This window comes from Triturus cristatus, chromosome 12 (genome assembly GCF_964204655.1).
Source record: "Triturus cristatus chromosome 12, aTriCri1.1, whole genome shotgun sequence".
NCBI classification, from domain to species: domain Eukaryota; kingdom Metazoa; phylum Chordata; class Amphibia; order Caudata; family Salamandridae; genus Triturus; species Triturus cristatus.
In genome coordinates, this window is record NC_140595.1 from 613,350,255 (window position 1) to 613,366,878 (window position 16,624).

At 52.2% G+C, this 16,624-nt stretch overlaps 1 protein-coding gene across 1 annotated transcript in view; it reads left to right on the forward strand.

Moving 5' to 3' along the window:
• VPS9D1 (VPS9 domain containing 1) overlaps positions 1–16,624 on the forward strand; it is a 436,405-nt gene that overhangs the window by 289,417 nt on the left and 130,364 nt on the right. Inside the window, exon 12 of the mRNA XM_085640133.1 lies at positions 2,094–2,299. Within this exon, the coding sequence (XP_085496259.1) occupies positions 2,094–2,299 (206 nt within the window). The remainder of the gene's footprint in view (positions 1–2,093; positions 2,300–16,624) is intronic.

The window sequence follows — 16,624 nt, forward strand, 5'->3', positions numbered from 1 at the left end:
CCCCATATCTTCTGGGCGCTGAAGCACTTTACATAGTGGAGACCTTATAATATGATCGTCAAGAAGAGACAGTATGCAGATAACTAAATAAACTGGAGGGGGTTGAAAGTTGATATCTACACAAGAGTTTTGTATCTTCTTTAGTAGTTTTACACCTTGATATGGAGGAGAAGGTCTCAAGTTACATAGGATTGAGAGGCAGTGGGGAGGGCAACAGTATATAAACCGCAAAGAGAGTTTGAAGTTTATTTGGAGGTCCAAGTAGGATCGCTGATTTGAGAAGAAGACATAAAATGGGGGTTGATTGAATCCAAGGATGAATCTCTTTGGAATAGTGGGGTTTTCATTTATTTCTCACAGGAGTAATAGTCTGGATTTGCTCACAGTGTGAGTGAGAGGGAGTTCAAGGCCTTCACAGCACTTCCAGTGAAGGACTGGGAAAGGGTTCACTGCATCTTGAAGAAAGGACTTTCCAAGTGTAGGGAATCCATGCTTCTCAGAGGTCGTCCTGTCCTAGGTGGTGTAAGTTTTTCAGACAGGCATTTGGAAGTGCCTGTGTGGAGTGCTTTGAGGACAAAACAGCTCAGTTGGAAGATGCTTCCTGTTTCCATAGGTAGCCATTGAAGAGTGAAGAGTACAAATTTAGTTAACTGCCAGACCTATGTTACCATGAAGTGCAAGTCGGGCTGGGGAGAGACTCTTTCACAAGAGTAAGTCTCAGTTTGCCCAGAGACATGATGCTTTTGTGTGAATATTAGTGTATTCCCGCATTGACGCCATCTGTTTCTCAGCTGTAGTTCACCTTATACTAACAGAGCAATTGCAACCTTCTTTGACATTGTAATGCAATTCATAGTGCTCTAAGCAGGGCCCATGCTTACAGTGTTGAGGGCCTTGTGAACAAACCCTCTGTCTCACTTCAGTCCTCAAGAACTTGAGATGCATCTAGCTTCACTTGAGGAATGCCTGTGCAGCACCTGCAGAACAAATGAAGCATCAAGAGAACAACCTTATTTTTATAACCGTGAAAGTGTTGCATTCTTTGTACTGTTATCCATAGATAGGAGCGATCAGGGAAGCTAAAATAGTTGTTCTTTACCGCAAGCGCATCCCTCACTCCAGTTCCTTGGAAAATGGAGATAAGAGCACTTCTCCTGGGCAACTCAGACTTCCACCACCCTGAAAAGCAGGCTACAGCCATCTCTTCTTTCCTCAGTTTGTGAGCACCTTCCTTGGAGCACACATAACCTCAGCACTGACTGTAACACTTAGAGTCAAAATAAGCCGAAGCGTCTGGAGATACACGTCAGAGCAAGGCTGTTTTTTTTTATTGGTAGTGAACAGGCAAGAACTTCAGATATCAGTAATGAATGCCACAATGACAGCTCAGTTTTAAAACAGATGTTCCACTCGTATCCCTCTTGATGTTTGGGCACCTGAGCACTTGGAGAGGAAGATACCCACACTCACAGTGGCAGCAAGACTCATCCTATAAGACCAGGAATGCTCAAGCAAAGAGCATAAGTGTTATGTTAATAACGCATCGTTGGAACAAACTGATACATTTTCACACACTCTGGGTCAAGTAAACCATCATCCCAGTACACAGAAACAATGAATGTCACTGGCTTGCACTGGGACAGGGCCACATTAACCCACATATTGTAACTGACACCAAAGTCCCCCTAGCCACACTTGCACAGGTTAGGAAGAAAGCCACAAAACCCAACCCCATACAGTGTAGTTTGCCTGTCCTTTGGAAAACCAAGACCAAGCAGACAGCCGTCTGCATCCCGAAGGCAAGAAGGCACTGATAGACACTACGCAACACACACCAGTGGCACTGTCATGAGTTTGGTTGAAGTTTGAAAGACCAACTAAGCCTCCCACAGAACTGACACTCTTAATAAAACTCACAGACCGCATTTTGCATACAGAGACCTCCAATAATGCTATGAAACCAAGCACTTGGGAAATATTGTGCCATACAGAAACTACATAATGTAATATACCCTTACATTACATTATGAGGGACTTTTTTATGCATTTGCTTTTGTGAATTGTGCTCATTCTTTCAAACATGTCTGTTGTAGGATTGTTTACGAATGTAGGGAGGCGGCCCTTCTAAGGAGCATGGAGATGTACCAGAATGCCCATCCATCTGCCTTCGGCGTACCATCAAAGCTTTTCCCCCAGGATGTGCTACCGCTTCTAATCTCCTACCCCTACCGGTCTGCTGTGGAGGAGCTGCTGTCCATCACAATGGAGAATCTTCCTCAGAAGAAACTGGAGATCATTGGTAAATGCAATTTTTCAACTTCCCTGTATCTGTAATAGGCATCACTGCCCCCAAAGAATGCATTGAGACTGATGTGTCAGCCTTTAAAAATATACATATTCCTTGTGTGCAGTGTAATGACAAAAGATCTTTAACTTTATCCATGTTCTGGTTTGCACAGATCACAACTCCACACTACTGTATCACTTGAAAGCAGCCAAGAAAAAGTAATGTTTTTGATAATTTATGAAGTGCTTAAATAGTGGAAGAAAAATGTTATTAAATATTTACCATCAAAATAATTTATTCATCATGCGTCGCTGCCAAGAAAGTTAGAACTGCTGTTTCTAATTTCCCGGGAACACTTCGAAACCTTATCCCATATGTCCTATTTTAACCGCCATTTGTGCCTAATTTGTCCTATGCCGTGTGTCCACTTCAGTCCCAACATTTCGGAGTAATCTTATTTCTGAGAAAGAATAGCTTACTTGCTCGGTTAGTTATATAGTAACAGATGTATACTAGGTGCCCTATAGTGCACCTCCAGCTAATATCCGTGGGTGTGTGACTTTATATCTTATTCTTTTTATTTGCCTCTGACTTCAGAAGAGTGACTCGTGCTGCTGCTGGCTACTTTGCAAAATGCATTAGCTCATAGTAAGATGCTGTCTTTCCTTTTATTTATGTTATGCACTTTTTTATGGAGTGGCAAATGCCATTTATACAGCCTCTTTACTGTGATGTCTATGAGTCTCCCACTTCAAGGATGCTCTTTTACTGGGATTCAGTTTTCCAACATTATACTATATAGATGTATGCAGGAGCTTGCTCGCTGTTCTACTGTCGATTTCTGTCTTCCTTTGTGTGTTATGCCCTTACAACTGTTGTACTCTTGCAACATATGGATTTTGCAAGATGTGGTGTATTGCTGTTCCTGTCCAATGTTTCTCTCTGTGCAGTGCCATTCCATTGTTAGCATTTTTATTTGTTATTTTAGTGAATTGTGCCATAAGCGAGACATGTCTTTGGTCTATTCACCAATATGCAGGTGTCAGAATGTGCATTGGTGTAGTATGAGCCCATGTGCATGTTGATGTGCATCACCCTCAGGTTCCTGTATTGCTTTCTTGATCTAGCCTTAGGTCTCAAACAGTATGAAGTCATTATGGAAAGCATGGTGACAATTGGCTTCTTCAGGTTTGTACCTCATTTCTCAATGGAAGGTTTTAGTGAATCACCGTGATTAGGGCTGAAAGGACCACTTAAAGAGAACGATGCCCAGGCCTAGTATCTCTTCAGGTCCATGTCTTCCAGTTTCATGTGCCTTCTATCCTGTTTCTTGAAGATCTGTGTCTCTCAGCATCTCTCCTCCATGTCAGTATCTCCCCAGCCCCTTTGTCTTCCCATGTTTTTAGGTCTCGCGCCTAGCGGTGCACTGCTCAGCAGTGCTCGGGCAGCGCGAGACATTTAGTGGGTGAAAAACGTGGTTTCAGCACTGACCTAGGAATCGCACACGCTCGTGTGTGTGCTTTTCCTTTTGTGCTACCCTATTAGCCTTTGCGTGCGTCTTTTTATAGAAGACTGCACGCAATTGGCCAAAGGCGGGCGCATTGCTCCGCCCACGGCCTATTGGTGTCTATTACGTGCTTGGTGCGCGTAATAGACACCAATAGGCCATGTGGTTTCAAATATCGTGCCCAGACACGGGCGCGATAATTGAAAGCACATGCCGCGCGCACGTCTGGCAGATCGCATCGTTCAGCACCTTTCAAGCGCCGTCTATCTCGTAAAAGTCGGAGCGGGGCTTCTGATCAAGGAAGGAACCTGCCAGGGCAGGGGTCTGCTGTGGTAAACGTCGGAGTGGGGCTTCTGATCAAGGAAGGGCCCTTTGTAACCACGCACAATGTATGCCGTGTCTTCTTTTAACTTTTGAGTGTCGAGAGACAGGGTCCTCTGAAACTTGCCTGTTTTTGGAAGGAACCAAAGCTGAACTTTGAATTAATAGATGGGTGAGAGCTCATAGATACTGACTGCAGAGTAACATCTACTGCAGAGAGACCCTGAGGTGTACAGAGTAAGGGTGCTGCACGGCGCTGAAAAAAAGGGGGATACACGTCTTAGGCAGATGGGTGGAGTGATGCTATCAGCCTAGTGCCAAGGAAGTGGAGGGCAGAGACGGAGAGCAATAAAAGGGGAAGTGGGCTGCGGGGTCCCGGCAGAGTGGCAGAGGAAGAGAGGAACGGCTGAGGGCCAGGGACGCGAGGGGCTGGCTGAAGTGTCTCGAGTGGGCGCACAGGGCTTGAGTGAATGCTCAAGTGAGGGTGTGGGGAAAGGTGCCGGAGGGTCGGCAGCTGTTGTAGTGAGAGAGGAGGTAGCTGTAGCGACGGGACAGGGTGCTGCAGCACCGTACACCCCAGGACCAGCGATGAGTGTGCAGGTTGTCCGGACCAGCGCCAGCACCGTGCCGGTGTCCCAGGATTCCGGCCCCATAGACCAGGGTTACCTCCGGACAGTGCAGGCGGCGCCCAAAGAGGTCCAGATGGTAAGTGCTCCCCCCCTCTATTGTCTCCCCCACCCCCGGTCAGGAGTTTGATGCTTTTTCTGTTTTAACTTATTTCCTGGCGACGTTTCGGACATGAGACAGGCCAGACTCTGCAGCATCGTACTATCGTTTTCCGCAGCGCCAATATTCAGCCCGGAGGCAACTTTATAGCACTATGTTGATATACAATGCGCCACGTCATTATTTGAATACAGTGTATTTTTTTTATTGCCTGTCAAGCGCGCTGGGAGGCTGTAAACGTACAGAAATGCCAATAACAGTAGCAGGGAGCGGTTTTATAATGCCTATAAAGCAAAACTACTAGTACTACACTGCAAGGGCGATACTGTATTCTTCTCTCAAATGACACGAGGTCACGCAACATCTTTGATAGCGCTAACATGTTAGCCTTACTCGTGAAATCACATCTACAATGTGTTTCGAAAACCGCCTGTATTTTTCGTTAGAACTCTATAAAATACACCTGGAAATTATTATTATGAATGCTGATGCAAATAGAAGTTACGTACAGTTAGGGCTTTAATTGAGATGAAAAAACCGTGGGGTCTCTCAAAGGGGCGTGACCAATGTAAGGGTGTGGCTTAAAAGCACGTAGGCTGAAAATCTATACTTAGCTTAGTGTGCCGCCCGACTGTTTTTTTGCTACTTCTGTCATTACATCCAGATATATAATGCAGCAAGTAACATTATGCTTACAACATGCCAGTACTATTGGCTTTGTGAATGGTTGTTAGTTACATAACATAAATAAGCAACAACCATGGCTTCGTAGTATAGCATATTGAAAATGCTTTAGTTCTGAAATGATGAGACTATGAACAAACTATAGCGAGTCCCTTTGAAGTTTCATCAAAGGCAGTGAAGGGGGGCGCTGCTGCAGAGTTAAGATGTATTTTTTTCACCCTGTGGGTCCGGCTTAAAATGGAGAGGCCGATAGCGACCTGTCTCATCACCTGCTTTTTAGTCGGCACCAGCAAGACATGGCCCATTTAAAGCCATGCGTGCAACACTTTAAGTGGGGAAAATAAGTGCAGGTACTCATCAAATTAAGTGGCAGAGCTGGGGGCAGGACATGATTAAATAAAGACACTACTGCCATCTGACAAGTATTCATTTTGCCATTGTTGATAGTCTCAAATTTCCTGTATGTGCAAATTCCCCCTGCACTGTGGTCAAGGCATATATAGACAATTCATAACCTGTCTTCTTCTATGAACCTCTCAAATGTGTAAGCCGTCCATCGCGTTTAAAGGGACATGTTATGTTTTGAATAAGCTTTCTAAGCCATAGGATTTCCGGTACAAATTTACGAGGTTTAGACCTGTTTATAATCTGCTCAGTGTGATTTTAGTACTATCATGACCTTGGCCAAGTACTGTTTGATCTTGGGCTCTCGCTGTTTGATCATGGACCAGCAGTGTTTGATTCTGTGCTGATGTTGTGCGTTAAGCAAGGGATGTATGATCTTGCGCTGGTGTTGAGTAAAATTAGGTCAGTGAGAGGCAAGACTGAGCCCCACTATGCTGAATTGACTCAGTGCTTTGAGACCTTGATTCAGTCATGCATGATTTTGACTGTTCTTTTGCTGTCCAGTGTTTGGTCTTGGCTAAGCTCTGTGTGACGTTGATTCAGCATCACCTGACCTTGGGCCATCAACTAGTTGAATTTGGCCAAGCAGTGTCTGATATTGGTTCGGTACTGTGTGATCTTAACAGCAGTGGTCCGTGGAGGGAGTTCCGTGGGGCGGAAAGGCGGGACGGGGAAGGGGCAGGGTGGGGGGTACTAAACACCAGATAATGGATAATTGGAGGTAAGTAAACAATTAAATAAATAAAACGAATTTCGTAGAGCGCGCTGCACCGCATTTTGTGATGGCACGAGAGGTCCCTTCCCCTCGCGGCCGAGGTGTCCTGAAGGCTGCGAGCTGACGTCGCCGGCGGTCGCGGACTGGTAGGAGCCCTGCCGGGTGCTGAGGTGCTGCGGGGGGCCCCCGCGAAGCGGTGCGCAGCGGAGTGCAACACCCTGGACTGCATGCTGGGGGCCTGCTGCGCACTGTGGAGTGCTTGGCGGCGGAGCGCTGAGGAGCTGCGGCCCCAGGGGACGGTGTGCCCGGAGTGCAGGGGGAGTCTGCGGCCTCGAGTGGTGGGGGCCGCCGTCGAGGTCAAGACAGCACGGTGAGCTGAGGCCTGGGGCCTGCTGCGGTGAGCCCGGAGTGACTGGGTGCGAGACGTGTGGAGAGGAGGGCCCTGAGCTTGAGCGGCACGAGTAGTGGAACCTGGACTGGGGCGACCAGGAGAGGCCAACTGTTGCATAGGAGGGATGCAGAGGCGCGCCTGGAGTGCCCGGAGAGCCCGGAGGCCGAGGCGTGGATTGCCCGTTGTGGACTCTGAGGCCCGGTACTGGCAGAGGCGGGCGCCATTTCATGGGAAGCGCCATTTTGTGTGAGGCCGAGGCGGAGGGTGGTGTACCGGACATTGTAGGGACCGCCAGGAGCCACGCACTGGAGAGGTGGGGGGCCTCCGCAAGTGACTGTGACCCGGGGTGCTGGGCGTAGAGACCCTGGGAGCGGGGGCCCTGTTGTGAAGCTGGCCGACGGGGCTGCCGCGCCTGGATTGCCTAGCGCTCTAGTGGCTGTACAGCTGCAACGACACAGAGCGAGCGAGCCTTGGCGCACAGCGGTCTGCTGGCGGGCACCGGTCGGGTGTACCTGGCAGGGCCAGAGCGGGACTGGGCCGGACATCGGCTGATCGACGCATCAGTGAGCAAGCAGGGTGGTGCGATGCCCTAAGGGGAACGAGGCGCACGATTCTGGGCGCCCCTTGCGGCCTGGGGAATTCTGCCGGTGTGCTTCCCTTCTGGAGCCTGTTGCTGCTGCAGGCTGTGGGGTATCCCCGGTCCTCTTCCTGCTGTCTGCGGCCCAGCGGCTGGGCCCTGGGGAACGAGTATAGCTCCGGCGGCCGCGCAGAGCTGAGTGCCGGCGGGGATTGGAGGGCCCACGCCCGGTTGTGTACACGACGGCCGGGGACGAGCTGTGAATGCCGACTGCTCAACAGTACGCGATGGGCCGACTTCGCGACAAATCGCAGCAGGGCCGGTCGGGGGGAGACACCGAGTCGCAAGCGGCGGCCCTCTCAACTCTAAATGGACACTATGCTTGCGGCGGTGGAGAGACTTGGCACTACCCTGGATCAAACAAGGGAGTCCCTCGAAACGCGGATTGACAAGGTCACATCCGACTTCACCCTCCTTCATGCTGACCATCGCAAACTGGCCGAGAGGGTAGAGTCACATGGTCAGACGCTTCAGGAGCTACAACCTGTTGTCTGGTTCTGAGTGAAACTAGAAAGTCTGGTGACCTGACCGTGGTCAGTAGCCGAGTCATGCTATTTCCGGACTACACCGCAGCCGTGCAGCGGCGCAGAAGTAACTACATGGCGGTGAAGCGCCAGCTTCGGGAGTTGGCTCTACCTTACTCCCTGCTGTTCCCGGCCCGCCTGCGAGTGGTAGCAAAAGAAGGAACCCGCTTCTTCGACTCCCCGGCGGACGTGTGGGACTGGCTGGAGGAGTCGGGGCAGTGGGCGGGCTGGCTCGGATGTTGACGGCCGCCCGGGGAGGCGATCCAGAAGACGTGAGCGCCGGGGGGCACGACAGCTGGCGCGGCCGGGACCGGTGGCGCCTAGCCCGGAGAGAATCCGGATGGAGCTGGTGGAGGCGGTGGCGACGCTTGGGACATCACCCGCCAGTGACCGAATGGAGGCATGCACGCACAATGCTCCGGGAGCGAGTGGGGCGTCATCCCCGTCCACAGTGGTATCGGAAGACTTGCTTCTGCCAGTGGTGACCCCGCAGACTGCTGACCTGATTGTGAGATGAGTTGTCATGATGTCGAAGTTTGGGCAGGGTCCACGTATGTTAAGCTGGGGCCGCGTGTATTCCGTGGCAATGTGTTGGGTGGTTCTGGGGCCCTGGGACCTCCTGGGGGGATGTAGGATCAGAACTGGGAGCGCCTGGACTCGTGGGGGCGTGTTGCGCAAGGCGCGCGCCACCAGACGTTACACCTGCGGGCGCCTCCCGCCGGGGTTTGCATTGGGCCTGCGCGGCAGTTCAGCTCCGGACACGATGCTGCTCCTTCTTCTCCCAGTGGAGATAGGGGAGGGGAACTAGTACCAGCAGGTCGCTACGATTACACGAACCCCATCAGTCACCACACTGCAATAGCCTAATACTACTTAGCATTCCTGAGGTTTGGACGGATGCCCCGTTGGGAATACGCCCTACTTGTTAAACTGTTTTATAATGGTTACACTGTTTACATGGCAGCGCATTAACATGCTCCCCCCGGACTGTGGCCCACCCCCCTTCCCTGGCGCGGACGCTCTGCCCACAGCCCGGCTTGCTCACCTAGCTTTGCGATGACGCACACTAACATTGTGACCTGGAACATATGGGGCATGCACACGCCGTCCAAGCGCTACGCCATCTTCTCCTATCTGCAGCGACACTCCGTTGGGATTGCCCTCCTACAGGAGACGCATATGTCCCAGACAGAACTAGGCAGGCTCTCTAGGCGCTGGAGAGGGCAAATGTACGGCACCGTTTACTCGGCGCACGCGCGGGGCACGCTGATCTGGGTGCGAGCAGGCGTCCCTTTTGATTGCAAAGAGGTGGTGGTGGATCGGGAGGGCAGGTATACGTTAGTGCGGGGAAAGCTGAACGGCCAAGAGATGTTGCTGGGCTCGTTATATGCGCCTAATGTGGATCAGGCCTCCTTTTTAGCAAGATTGACGCAGCTTCTACACCCTTATGCTGGGCTCCCCTGGATGCTGGGAGGGGACTTTAATATGGTGTTGGATGTCCAGTTGGACAGATCCTTCCCTCCCCTCCGTGCCACGGTAGTGGAGTCCAACGCCCGGGCGCTGGGAGACTGGCTCACGCACTGGTCGCTGCAGGACTTGTGGCGCATACTCCACCCGACGGATAGGATATACTCTTATTATTCAGCGGTTCACGGCCTGCACGTACGGTTGGACAGGATAGTGGGCTCCCGGTCATTGCTCCCGCTTATCGAGCAGTCGGAATACCTGGGGCGGACGCACTCCGACCATAACCCCTTGTGGCTTCGGATTGGCTGGGTGGCGGACCGCCCGCCGGTGCCCACCTGGCGACTTCAACCGAGCGCGCTGGAGGACCTGGAGTTCCGCTCCTCCCTCGGTACAGCCATACTAGCGTACTTTGACGCCAATAAGGGGACGGCGAGCAGTGCCTTGGTAGAATGGGACGCCCATAAGGTGGCCATTCGGGGGCACTGCCTGGGGGCCCAGTGGAACATACGTAAGGCCCTTTCGGACGCCCTGGCGCGCCTCGAGGACGACCTCCTGCAGTATGAGAGGGAAGGAGAAGGAGGGGGCAGACACTCACGTAGTCTAGAGGATCTCCGCGGGCAGCACGTGGAGCTCCTGGAGCGGCTCCGCTGTCACAACTATGCGGCGCACACAGCCAGAACACATGCTAGAGCAGATAGGGCGGGCCGTCTGCTGGCCTGGTTAATCCGACAGGAGGATCGCCGGGACCCGATCGGAGCAATCCGCAGCGGGCCTTCGTAGACCATTACAAGCACTTGTACGCGGCTCAGGGGACGGGGTCCCGGCACCTTCTTGGGGAGTTCATAGCTTCCATTCACCTGCCTGTGGCCACCAGGGAGCAAAACGCAGCGCTCAGTGGGCCCCTTTCCCTAGAGGAAATTGGGGAGGTGATTCAATCAATGGCAACAGGCAAAACTCCGGGGCCGGACGGATTGCCTGCGGAGTACTATAAGGCGTACCGTGAGTCCCTGGTGCCACTGCTGCGTGCGCTATATAACAAAGCGCTAGAGGAGGGGTCGCTCCCTCCCTCCATGCGGGAGGCTTTCCTGGTTTCCCTGCCTAAACCGGATCGCGACCGCACGGCCTTGGGCTCCTACCGTCCCCTGGCGATGCTCAACGTCGATTACAAAATTCTAGCGAAAACCCTAGCAGACCGATTGGCGCCAGTGGTCCCGCATCTGGTGCATTCCGACCAAAACGGGTTTGTCCCTGCAAGGTCCACGTCGTTAAACCTTAGGAGATACTTCAGGGTGGCCGGTGAGGCCGTGCACAGATGGCCCAGAGCGGGGTGCCTCCTCCTAGATTTGGAGAAAGCGTTTGATTGCTTGGAATGGGGCTACCTGTCCACGGTGTTGTTACAATACGGGTTGGATGGGGATTTCCTCCGGATGGTCGACCTGCTCTACAGGAACCCCACGGTCCGTGTTCGGCTGGGCCCCCATGTCTCGGAGGCGGTACCGGTGGGCCGGGGCACCCGGCAGGGATGCCCCTTGTCCCCGTTGCTGTTCGCCCTGGCGATGGAGCCCCTGGCGGCGGCTGTGCGGACGACCCTGGGAGATGGTATACCGCTGGGAGACGCTGTTCACCAGGTGTCGCTCTATGCGGACGGCCTGTTAGTGTACGTTAAGGATGTGGGATGTATGCCGGAGCAGCTGGCCCCGTTGTTGCGGTCCTTTGCCACTGTTTCGGGACTCCGCGTGAACGCGGGTAAATCTTGTCTGTACGCTTTTAGCGCAGGGACTGCGGACCCGGGTTATCACCTGAATGGCACGCCGGTTCAATGGAGGGACGGCACCTTTCGATATCTGGGGATACAAATCTACCGCTGCCCGACCGACTTATTCGATGGCAACCTGGGGAGGGCGGTCACGGCGCTCATGTCGCAGGTGGCCTTTTGGAGCACGCTCCCGCTGACGACCTCGGGCAGGGTGGCACTCGCCAAGATGGTCATGCTTCCTCGCCTCCTGTACTACTTTGTCAATTTGCCGCTGTATGTCCCCCCCGCCTTTTTTGGTAGGCTCAATAGGATGCTGCGGGATTTTGTTTGGGGCACTGCCAGGCACAGGTTGGCGCTCGCAAAGCTCTTCCTCCCGACGGACAGGGGTGGTCTGGCGGCTCCATGTTTTGAGCACTACTACCTGGCCGCCCAGCTACAATGGGTTGCCCGCTGGTTGGCTAATAGAGGCAGGGATGATACAGCCACGGTGGCAGCCCCTTACTCGCTGGAACGTGTGACCGGTCTTTTTCACCCCCTAGCTGCAGTTGCGGGACTGCTGCCGCTCCTCCTGGCTGTGGCGCATAGGTGCTTTCGGAGGGCCTTGTACCTCACGCGCGCTGTTGTTCCATACGTGCCGGCAATACCTCTGGAGGGTTCCCCCGGAGGTGGGGGGTGCTTGCGGCCCCCGCACTGACGGGCTGGTGGGAGGCAGATGTGCACACACTGGGAGACCTATACAGGGACGGTGAGCTGATACCGTATGAGACCTTAGTGTCGGAGGACGGGCTCCCACCCGGTGGATTCCTTATGCACCGCTCACTACTGGCGAGCTTGACCGCCAAATGGGGAAGCATGGCTACGGAGCCTGGCCAGCACCTAACCATGCAATACCTGCACGTCATGGGGAGGGGCGGGCATCTGGGCCGCTGGTTCGCCGCTTTGTTACGGGAGCACACAGCGGTTAGTCTGGGCCCGCTCCGCGGCAAGTGGGAGCTAGACCTGGGGAGGCCACTGGCAGACAAGGAGTGGGAGAGGGTCCTTAAAAGCCCAGTGCGTATCCCCAGAAATATGGGGTTCCGCCAAATCCAGCTGTTCATAGTTCACTGGGCCTACCTCACACCTGAGTTGATTAATAGGTACTTTCACTGCAACGACGCGCTCTGCCCTCGGTGCCGGGAGCTGGGGGCGGGGTTTTTGCACATGCTGTGGGGCTGCCCTGCGTTGCGCACCTATTGGAGGGCGGTCAGTGGGCTGTTACAGGGGAGTGTGGGTCGTAACATCCCCTTAGACTGGCCTGAACACATCTTACACCAATTTACAAGATCGCCCAAAGACAAGGTAGCGTCCCGATTCCTGGACCTGGGGTTCGTAGTAGCAAAACGCCTCATCACCAGGAGATGGAAGGCGCATGACCCACCGCACACACGGGCCTGGAGCTCCTCATTCCAGGCATGGGCCAGGGCGGAGGGGACTGCCATCCGTAGGGAGGACACTCTGGGGCTGCGGAGGGAGCCCATGGCGGACCGCTGGGAGCAGTTACTTGCTGAGCTCCGGCGCTTGGACGGGGAGGGTCACACGGGCTGCATAGGGGTGGTCAGACACGACAGCGCGAGCGACGGCGCAGTGCAGGCAGCCTTGCTGACGGGATAGCATAGCCCCCATTATCTCTGGCCTAAAGACGGGGCGACTGCGAACACACGGGGATAGTTGCATCCGTGGGGGTTGGGGGGGGGGCGATCCCGGGGGTGGGGGGCAGGGGGAGTCGGGGTAGGAAGGGGGAAGGAGCAATCTATGTGTATCACTGTTCACGCTGCCTCTGTTATGAGTTCTTCTTTTGCATTGTACGTAACTCCTCTGTTTTTGACGCCTAAGTTGTGTGGGCGATATAAGTTTCCATGTACGGCTAAGTGGCTGGTATGCGGTGGCGACTGCCCCTTGTCAAGTGACGACACCAGAACTGATAAGGACAATGTAGCCGGCTCCTAAGCGGGTGGTGGTTGGCACATAACCCGAAAGCAGGTTATATTATCTTGACTGCAGGCGCGGCTTAACAATCTGCATATGCTTATGAATCTCTGTGTGTAAAGTATGCTGCCGTAACATGTATCCTTCTACCAAAACAACAAAACAATAAAAACAGATTTGCAAAAAAAAAAAAAGTGTGAAAGGATGCCATCCAGGGCCCAACCCTCCTTTACACGGTGACATGGAGAATGGTTTAACTATAGATATGCTAAAGAGGGGTGTGAACACCTGCTGGGAAGAGGCTCCAACCCAGAAGAGAAGGAGCCTCTTAACCCTCAGTGCAGCCACGCCCTCCCAGCAGCAGCACTATTGAGTTAATGGTCAGACACCTCCATGCATCAAGTGAAAGACTTCAGAATAGCAAAAATGCGTTAAAGCAAATTCAGCCCATTCCAGAACACATGATTAATGTATTAACATAAACTGGTTAACTCCTTACAAAAAATGAAATGAAGGCCAAGCAATATGTTATGCTTGAGTTTCTGCGTTTTCTGATATGTACAGCTTTGGTTCTTATTTGTTTGTATTAGGCACAACGTTCATACATTATCTTGCCCATGAGCGCACACGTACTCGCATGCACAAGAACAAGCAGACGTGTACACCCAGCATTCCTCACTTTTTCTTTCAAATACATTCAGAGAATGTCCCAATGCTCTCACTGTCATTTCCACTCTTACACAAAAGGCTCACAGCAGGATTAAAAATGTTGTTTTTAATTCTTACCTGCCACAGCTTTCTTCTTTCCGACTCGGAGCCGACCACCTGGCCTTCCAGTGGGTGCACTACTGTGATTTACAGTACCGGGCCTGATTGGACCCTGTTCTGTCACTCACAGCGTGATCCTGAGCTTGCCAGCACCTGGACACACTAACATAATGTAAATGAGCCGCTCCTGAATAATTCAGCAGCGGTTCGGCATCAATTACAATACAAATAGCTCAAAATCGCATGAATGCGAGACCTATTGCATTGCAAATGCTTGTTCTTTGTGTATCTTTGATTCTATCGCCATGTTCATGTCTTATCAGTATCTTCTCACCATCCATGTCTACCCGTGTCTCCACAGTGTATTCTCAGTGTTTCCCCGGTGACTCCAAAGCGTGTATACGTCACACTTTATGTGTCCTAATTGTGCTAAAGGTTTCTGTCCATGTCCTTGTCTGTCAGCATAAATATCTCCCCATCATTATTTACTACCTGATGTCTTCATGAGTCTCTTAATTGTCACTCCATATCTTCCCAGTGTCTTTCTGTGTATACACACATGGTAGTCTCTCCATGTTCACAATGCCAAAAACAAAGAGGGACTGATAAGCTCGCTCTTCTAGAGAAAGTCAAACCAATCTGAAAGACACTTCTAGCCACAGATTCCTTACCTTAGAAATGTCCCCAGCCGTCAGACTTGATCCATGAATTTTTTGAGTAGTACCCCAGCGCCCCGGTAGGTAGCATCGTTTCGCTCTGCATAGGCGTCATCAGCCTTGGAAGTAACGTGCTCGGTGCCTATATAGGCGCCATCCCAGCGGTCTGTCAGTTCTTTTTTTTCTGCGCCAGTCAGCACAGATCTGGAGAGCATTACACCTGGTCTTTTTTTTCTTGACTTTTGTTGAGACCTTTTTGAGATTCAGTCTCTTGGTATATTAGGAATGTCTCTCAAGAAGCTCACCGGTTTCAAATCATGTGGTGCCTGTCACAGGTAGATGTCTGTAACAGACCCACGTTTGGTTTTTGCAACCATGACTCCAAGACATGTCAGGATTGCCGTGCCATGAACTCGAAGGCACTGAAGGAATGGTCCCTCAAGCTTCTCATCACCCGACGACTGTCGAACCTGCTAGGTTCTCGATCCTGGCTATGAAGAAGGTCCCAGGATTGCTTGCAGAGGTGTTCCAGGCGCTCATTGTCTCGATCCCAATTCTTGGGTAAGTCCAAAAAGACAAAGTCTAAGAAGTCGAAGCTGTCTTGGACTTCTCCACAGCAGTCCAAATCTTTCGACCTGGCGCGGGAATGTCAGCACTGTGGGCTTCGCTCCGCACTGGATCCTGTGCAAGGGCCAGCTCTATGTCTCCCAGAGCTGGAGCAACCCCCACCGAACTCAAGGAGTTTTGTGAAGCTATGCACCTCTTATTTTGTTCAGTACGGGAAGGCTCCTTGGATCCCATACTGTCTCAATAGTGGAGTTGTCTATGAGATCACGACTTCTCCCGGCACCCGCTCCAGTGCCATCGCTCCCGATGCCATTGATGCTCCACGGCAACCTAGGCCACTTTGTTATACACAACTGCGATACGGAGCTGGATCCATGTCACTCAACGCCTACTCCGGCGCCATCCGGGCCCATGCTTCCAGAGTCGGAGACAGTGCCTTTTTTGTTTGACTGGTCTTGAGAGGGTGACGTTTGAGAGGGGTTAGAGGACCATTATGGTAACCAGCATCCCTAAACGACGCAAAGGACAACTGGTACTATGATCTGGCGGATGCCATTGTTTGGACACCTCACAAGACACTGGCCTGGTCGCTGCCCTACCATGGTTACAGAGGAGGTTGCCTCTTTAACAGTGGTGGTGCGGAGGGTGGATGAGGTCCTGGACCTTCAGCTGCTCTCAGTAGTAGTCAAGAATAATGTCTTGACAGAGCTGCTTCAGCCGTAAGTTACCCCCTCGAAACCCTTGCTCCGGTGTAACAAAGCCCTTACGATGTCCTACTTGGGGCCTAGTCCCAGCACTGCACAGGGGCTCCTGTGCACAGGACAATTGCCTGCTGCCATCGCCCCGCTCCTCGGGACCCCAGTTTCCCCACCCAGCACCCCACCCTGGTGGTGCAAGCCTCCACTTCCAGGATCAATCACGACTTGCTTCCTACTACTCCAAAGGATAGGAAATCCAAGAGGATGGATAACTTTGGAAAGAGGAGTTGTTGTAGCTGAATGATTAATAACTGAATAAAGTGGATTCGCTCATGGTCACTGTTTGCTCAATCTGGTCAGCATCGATAAAGTGAGGTGAAATGCATTATGGACTTGGTGTAATACATCTATTTAAGACTCACCAGGTCCATGAAATCGTGGTTGCACTCACATGATTGGTGAACAATTCACGGTGACGAAGCGAAGTTTGAATTCTATTGGACAGTGTTTCAACCAATGGGAGCGAGTGAAGCCCTACAACAACGAGGGC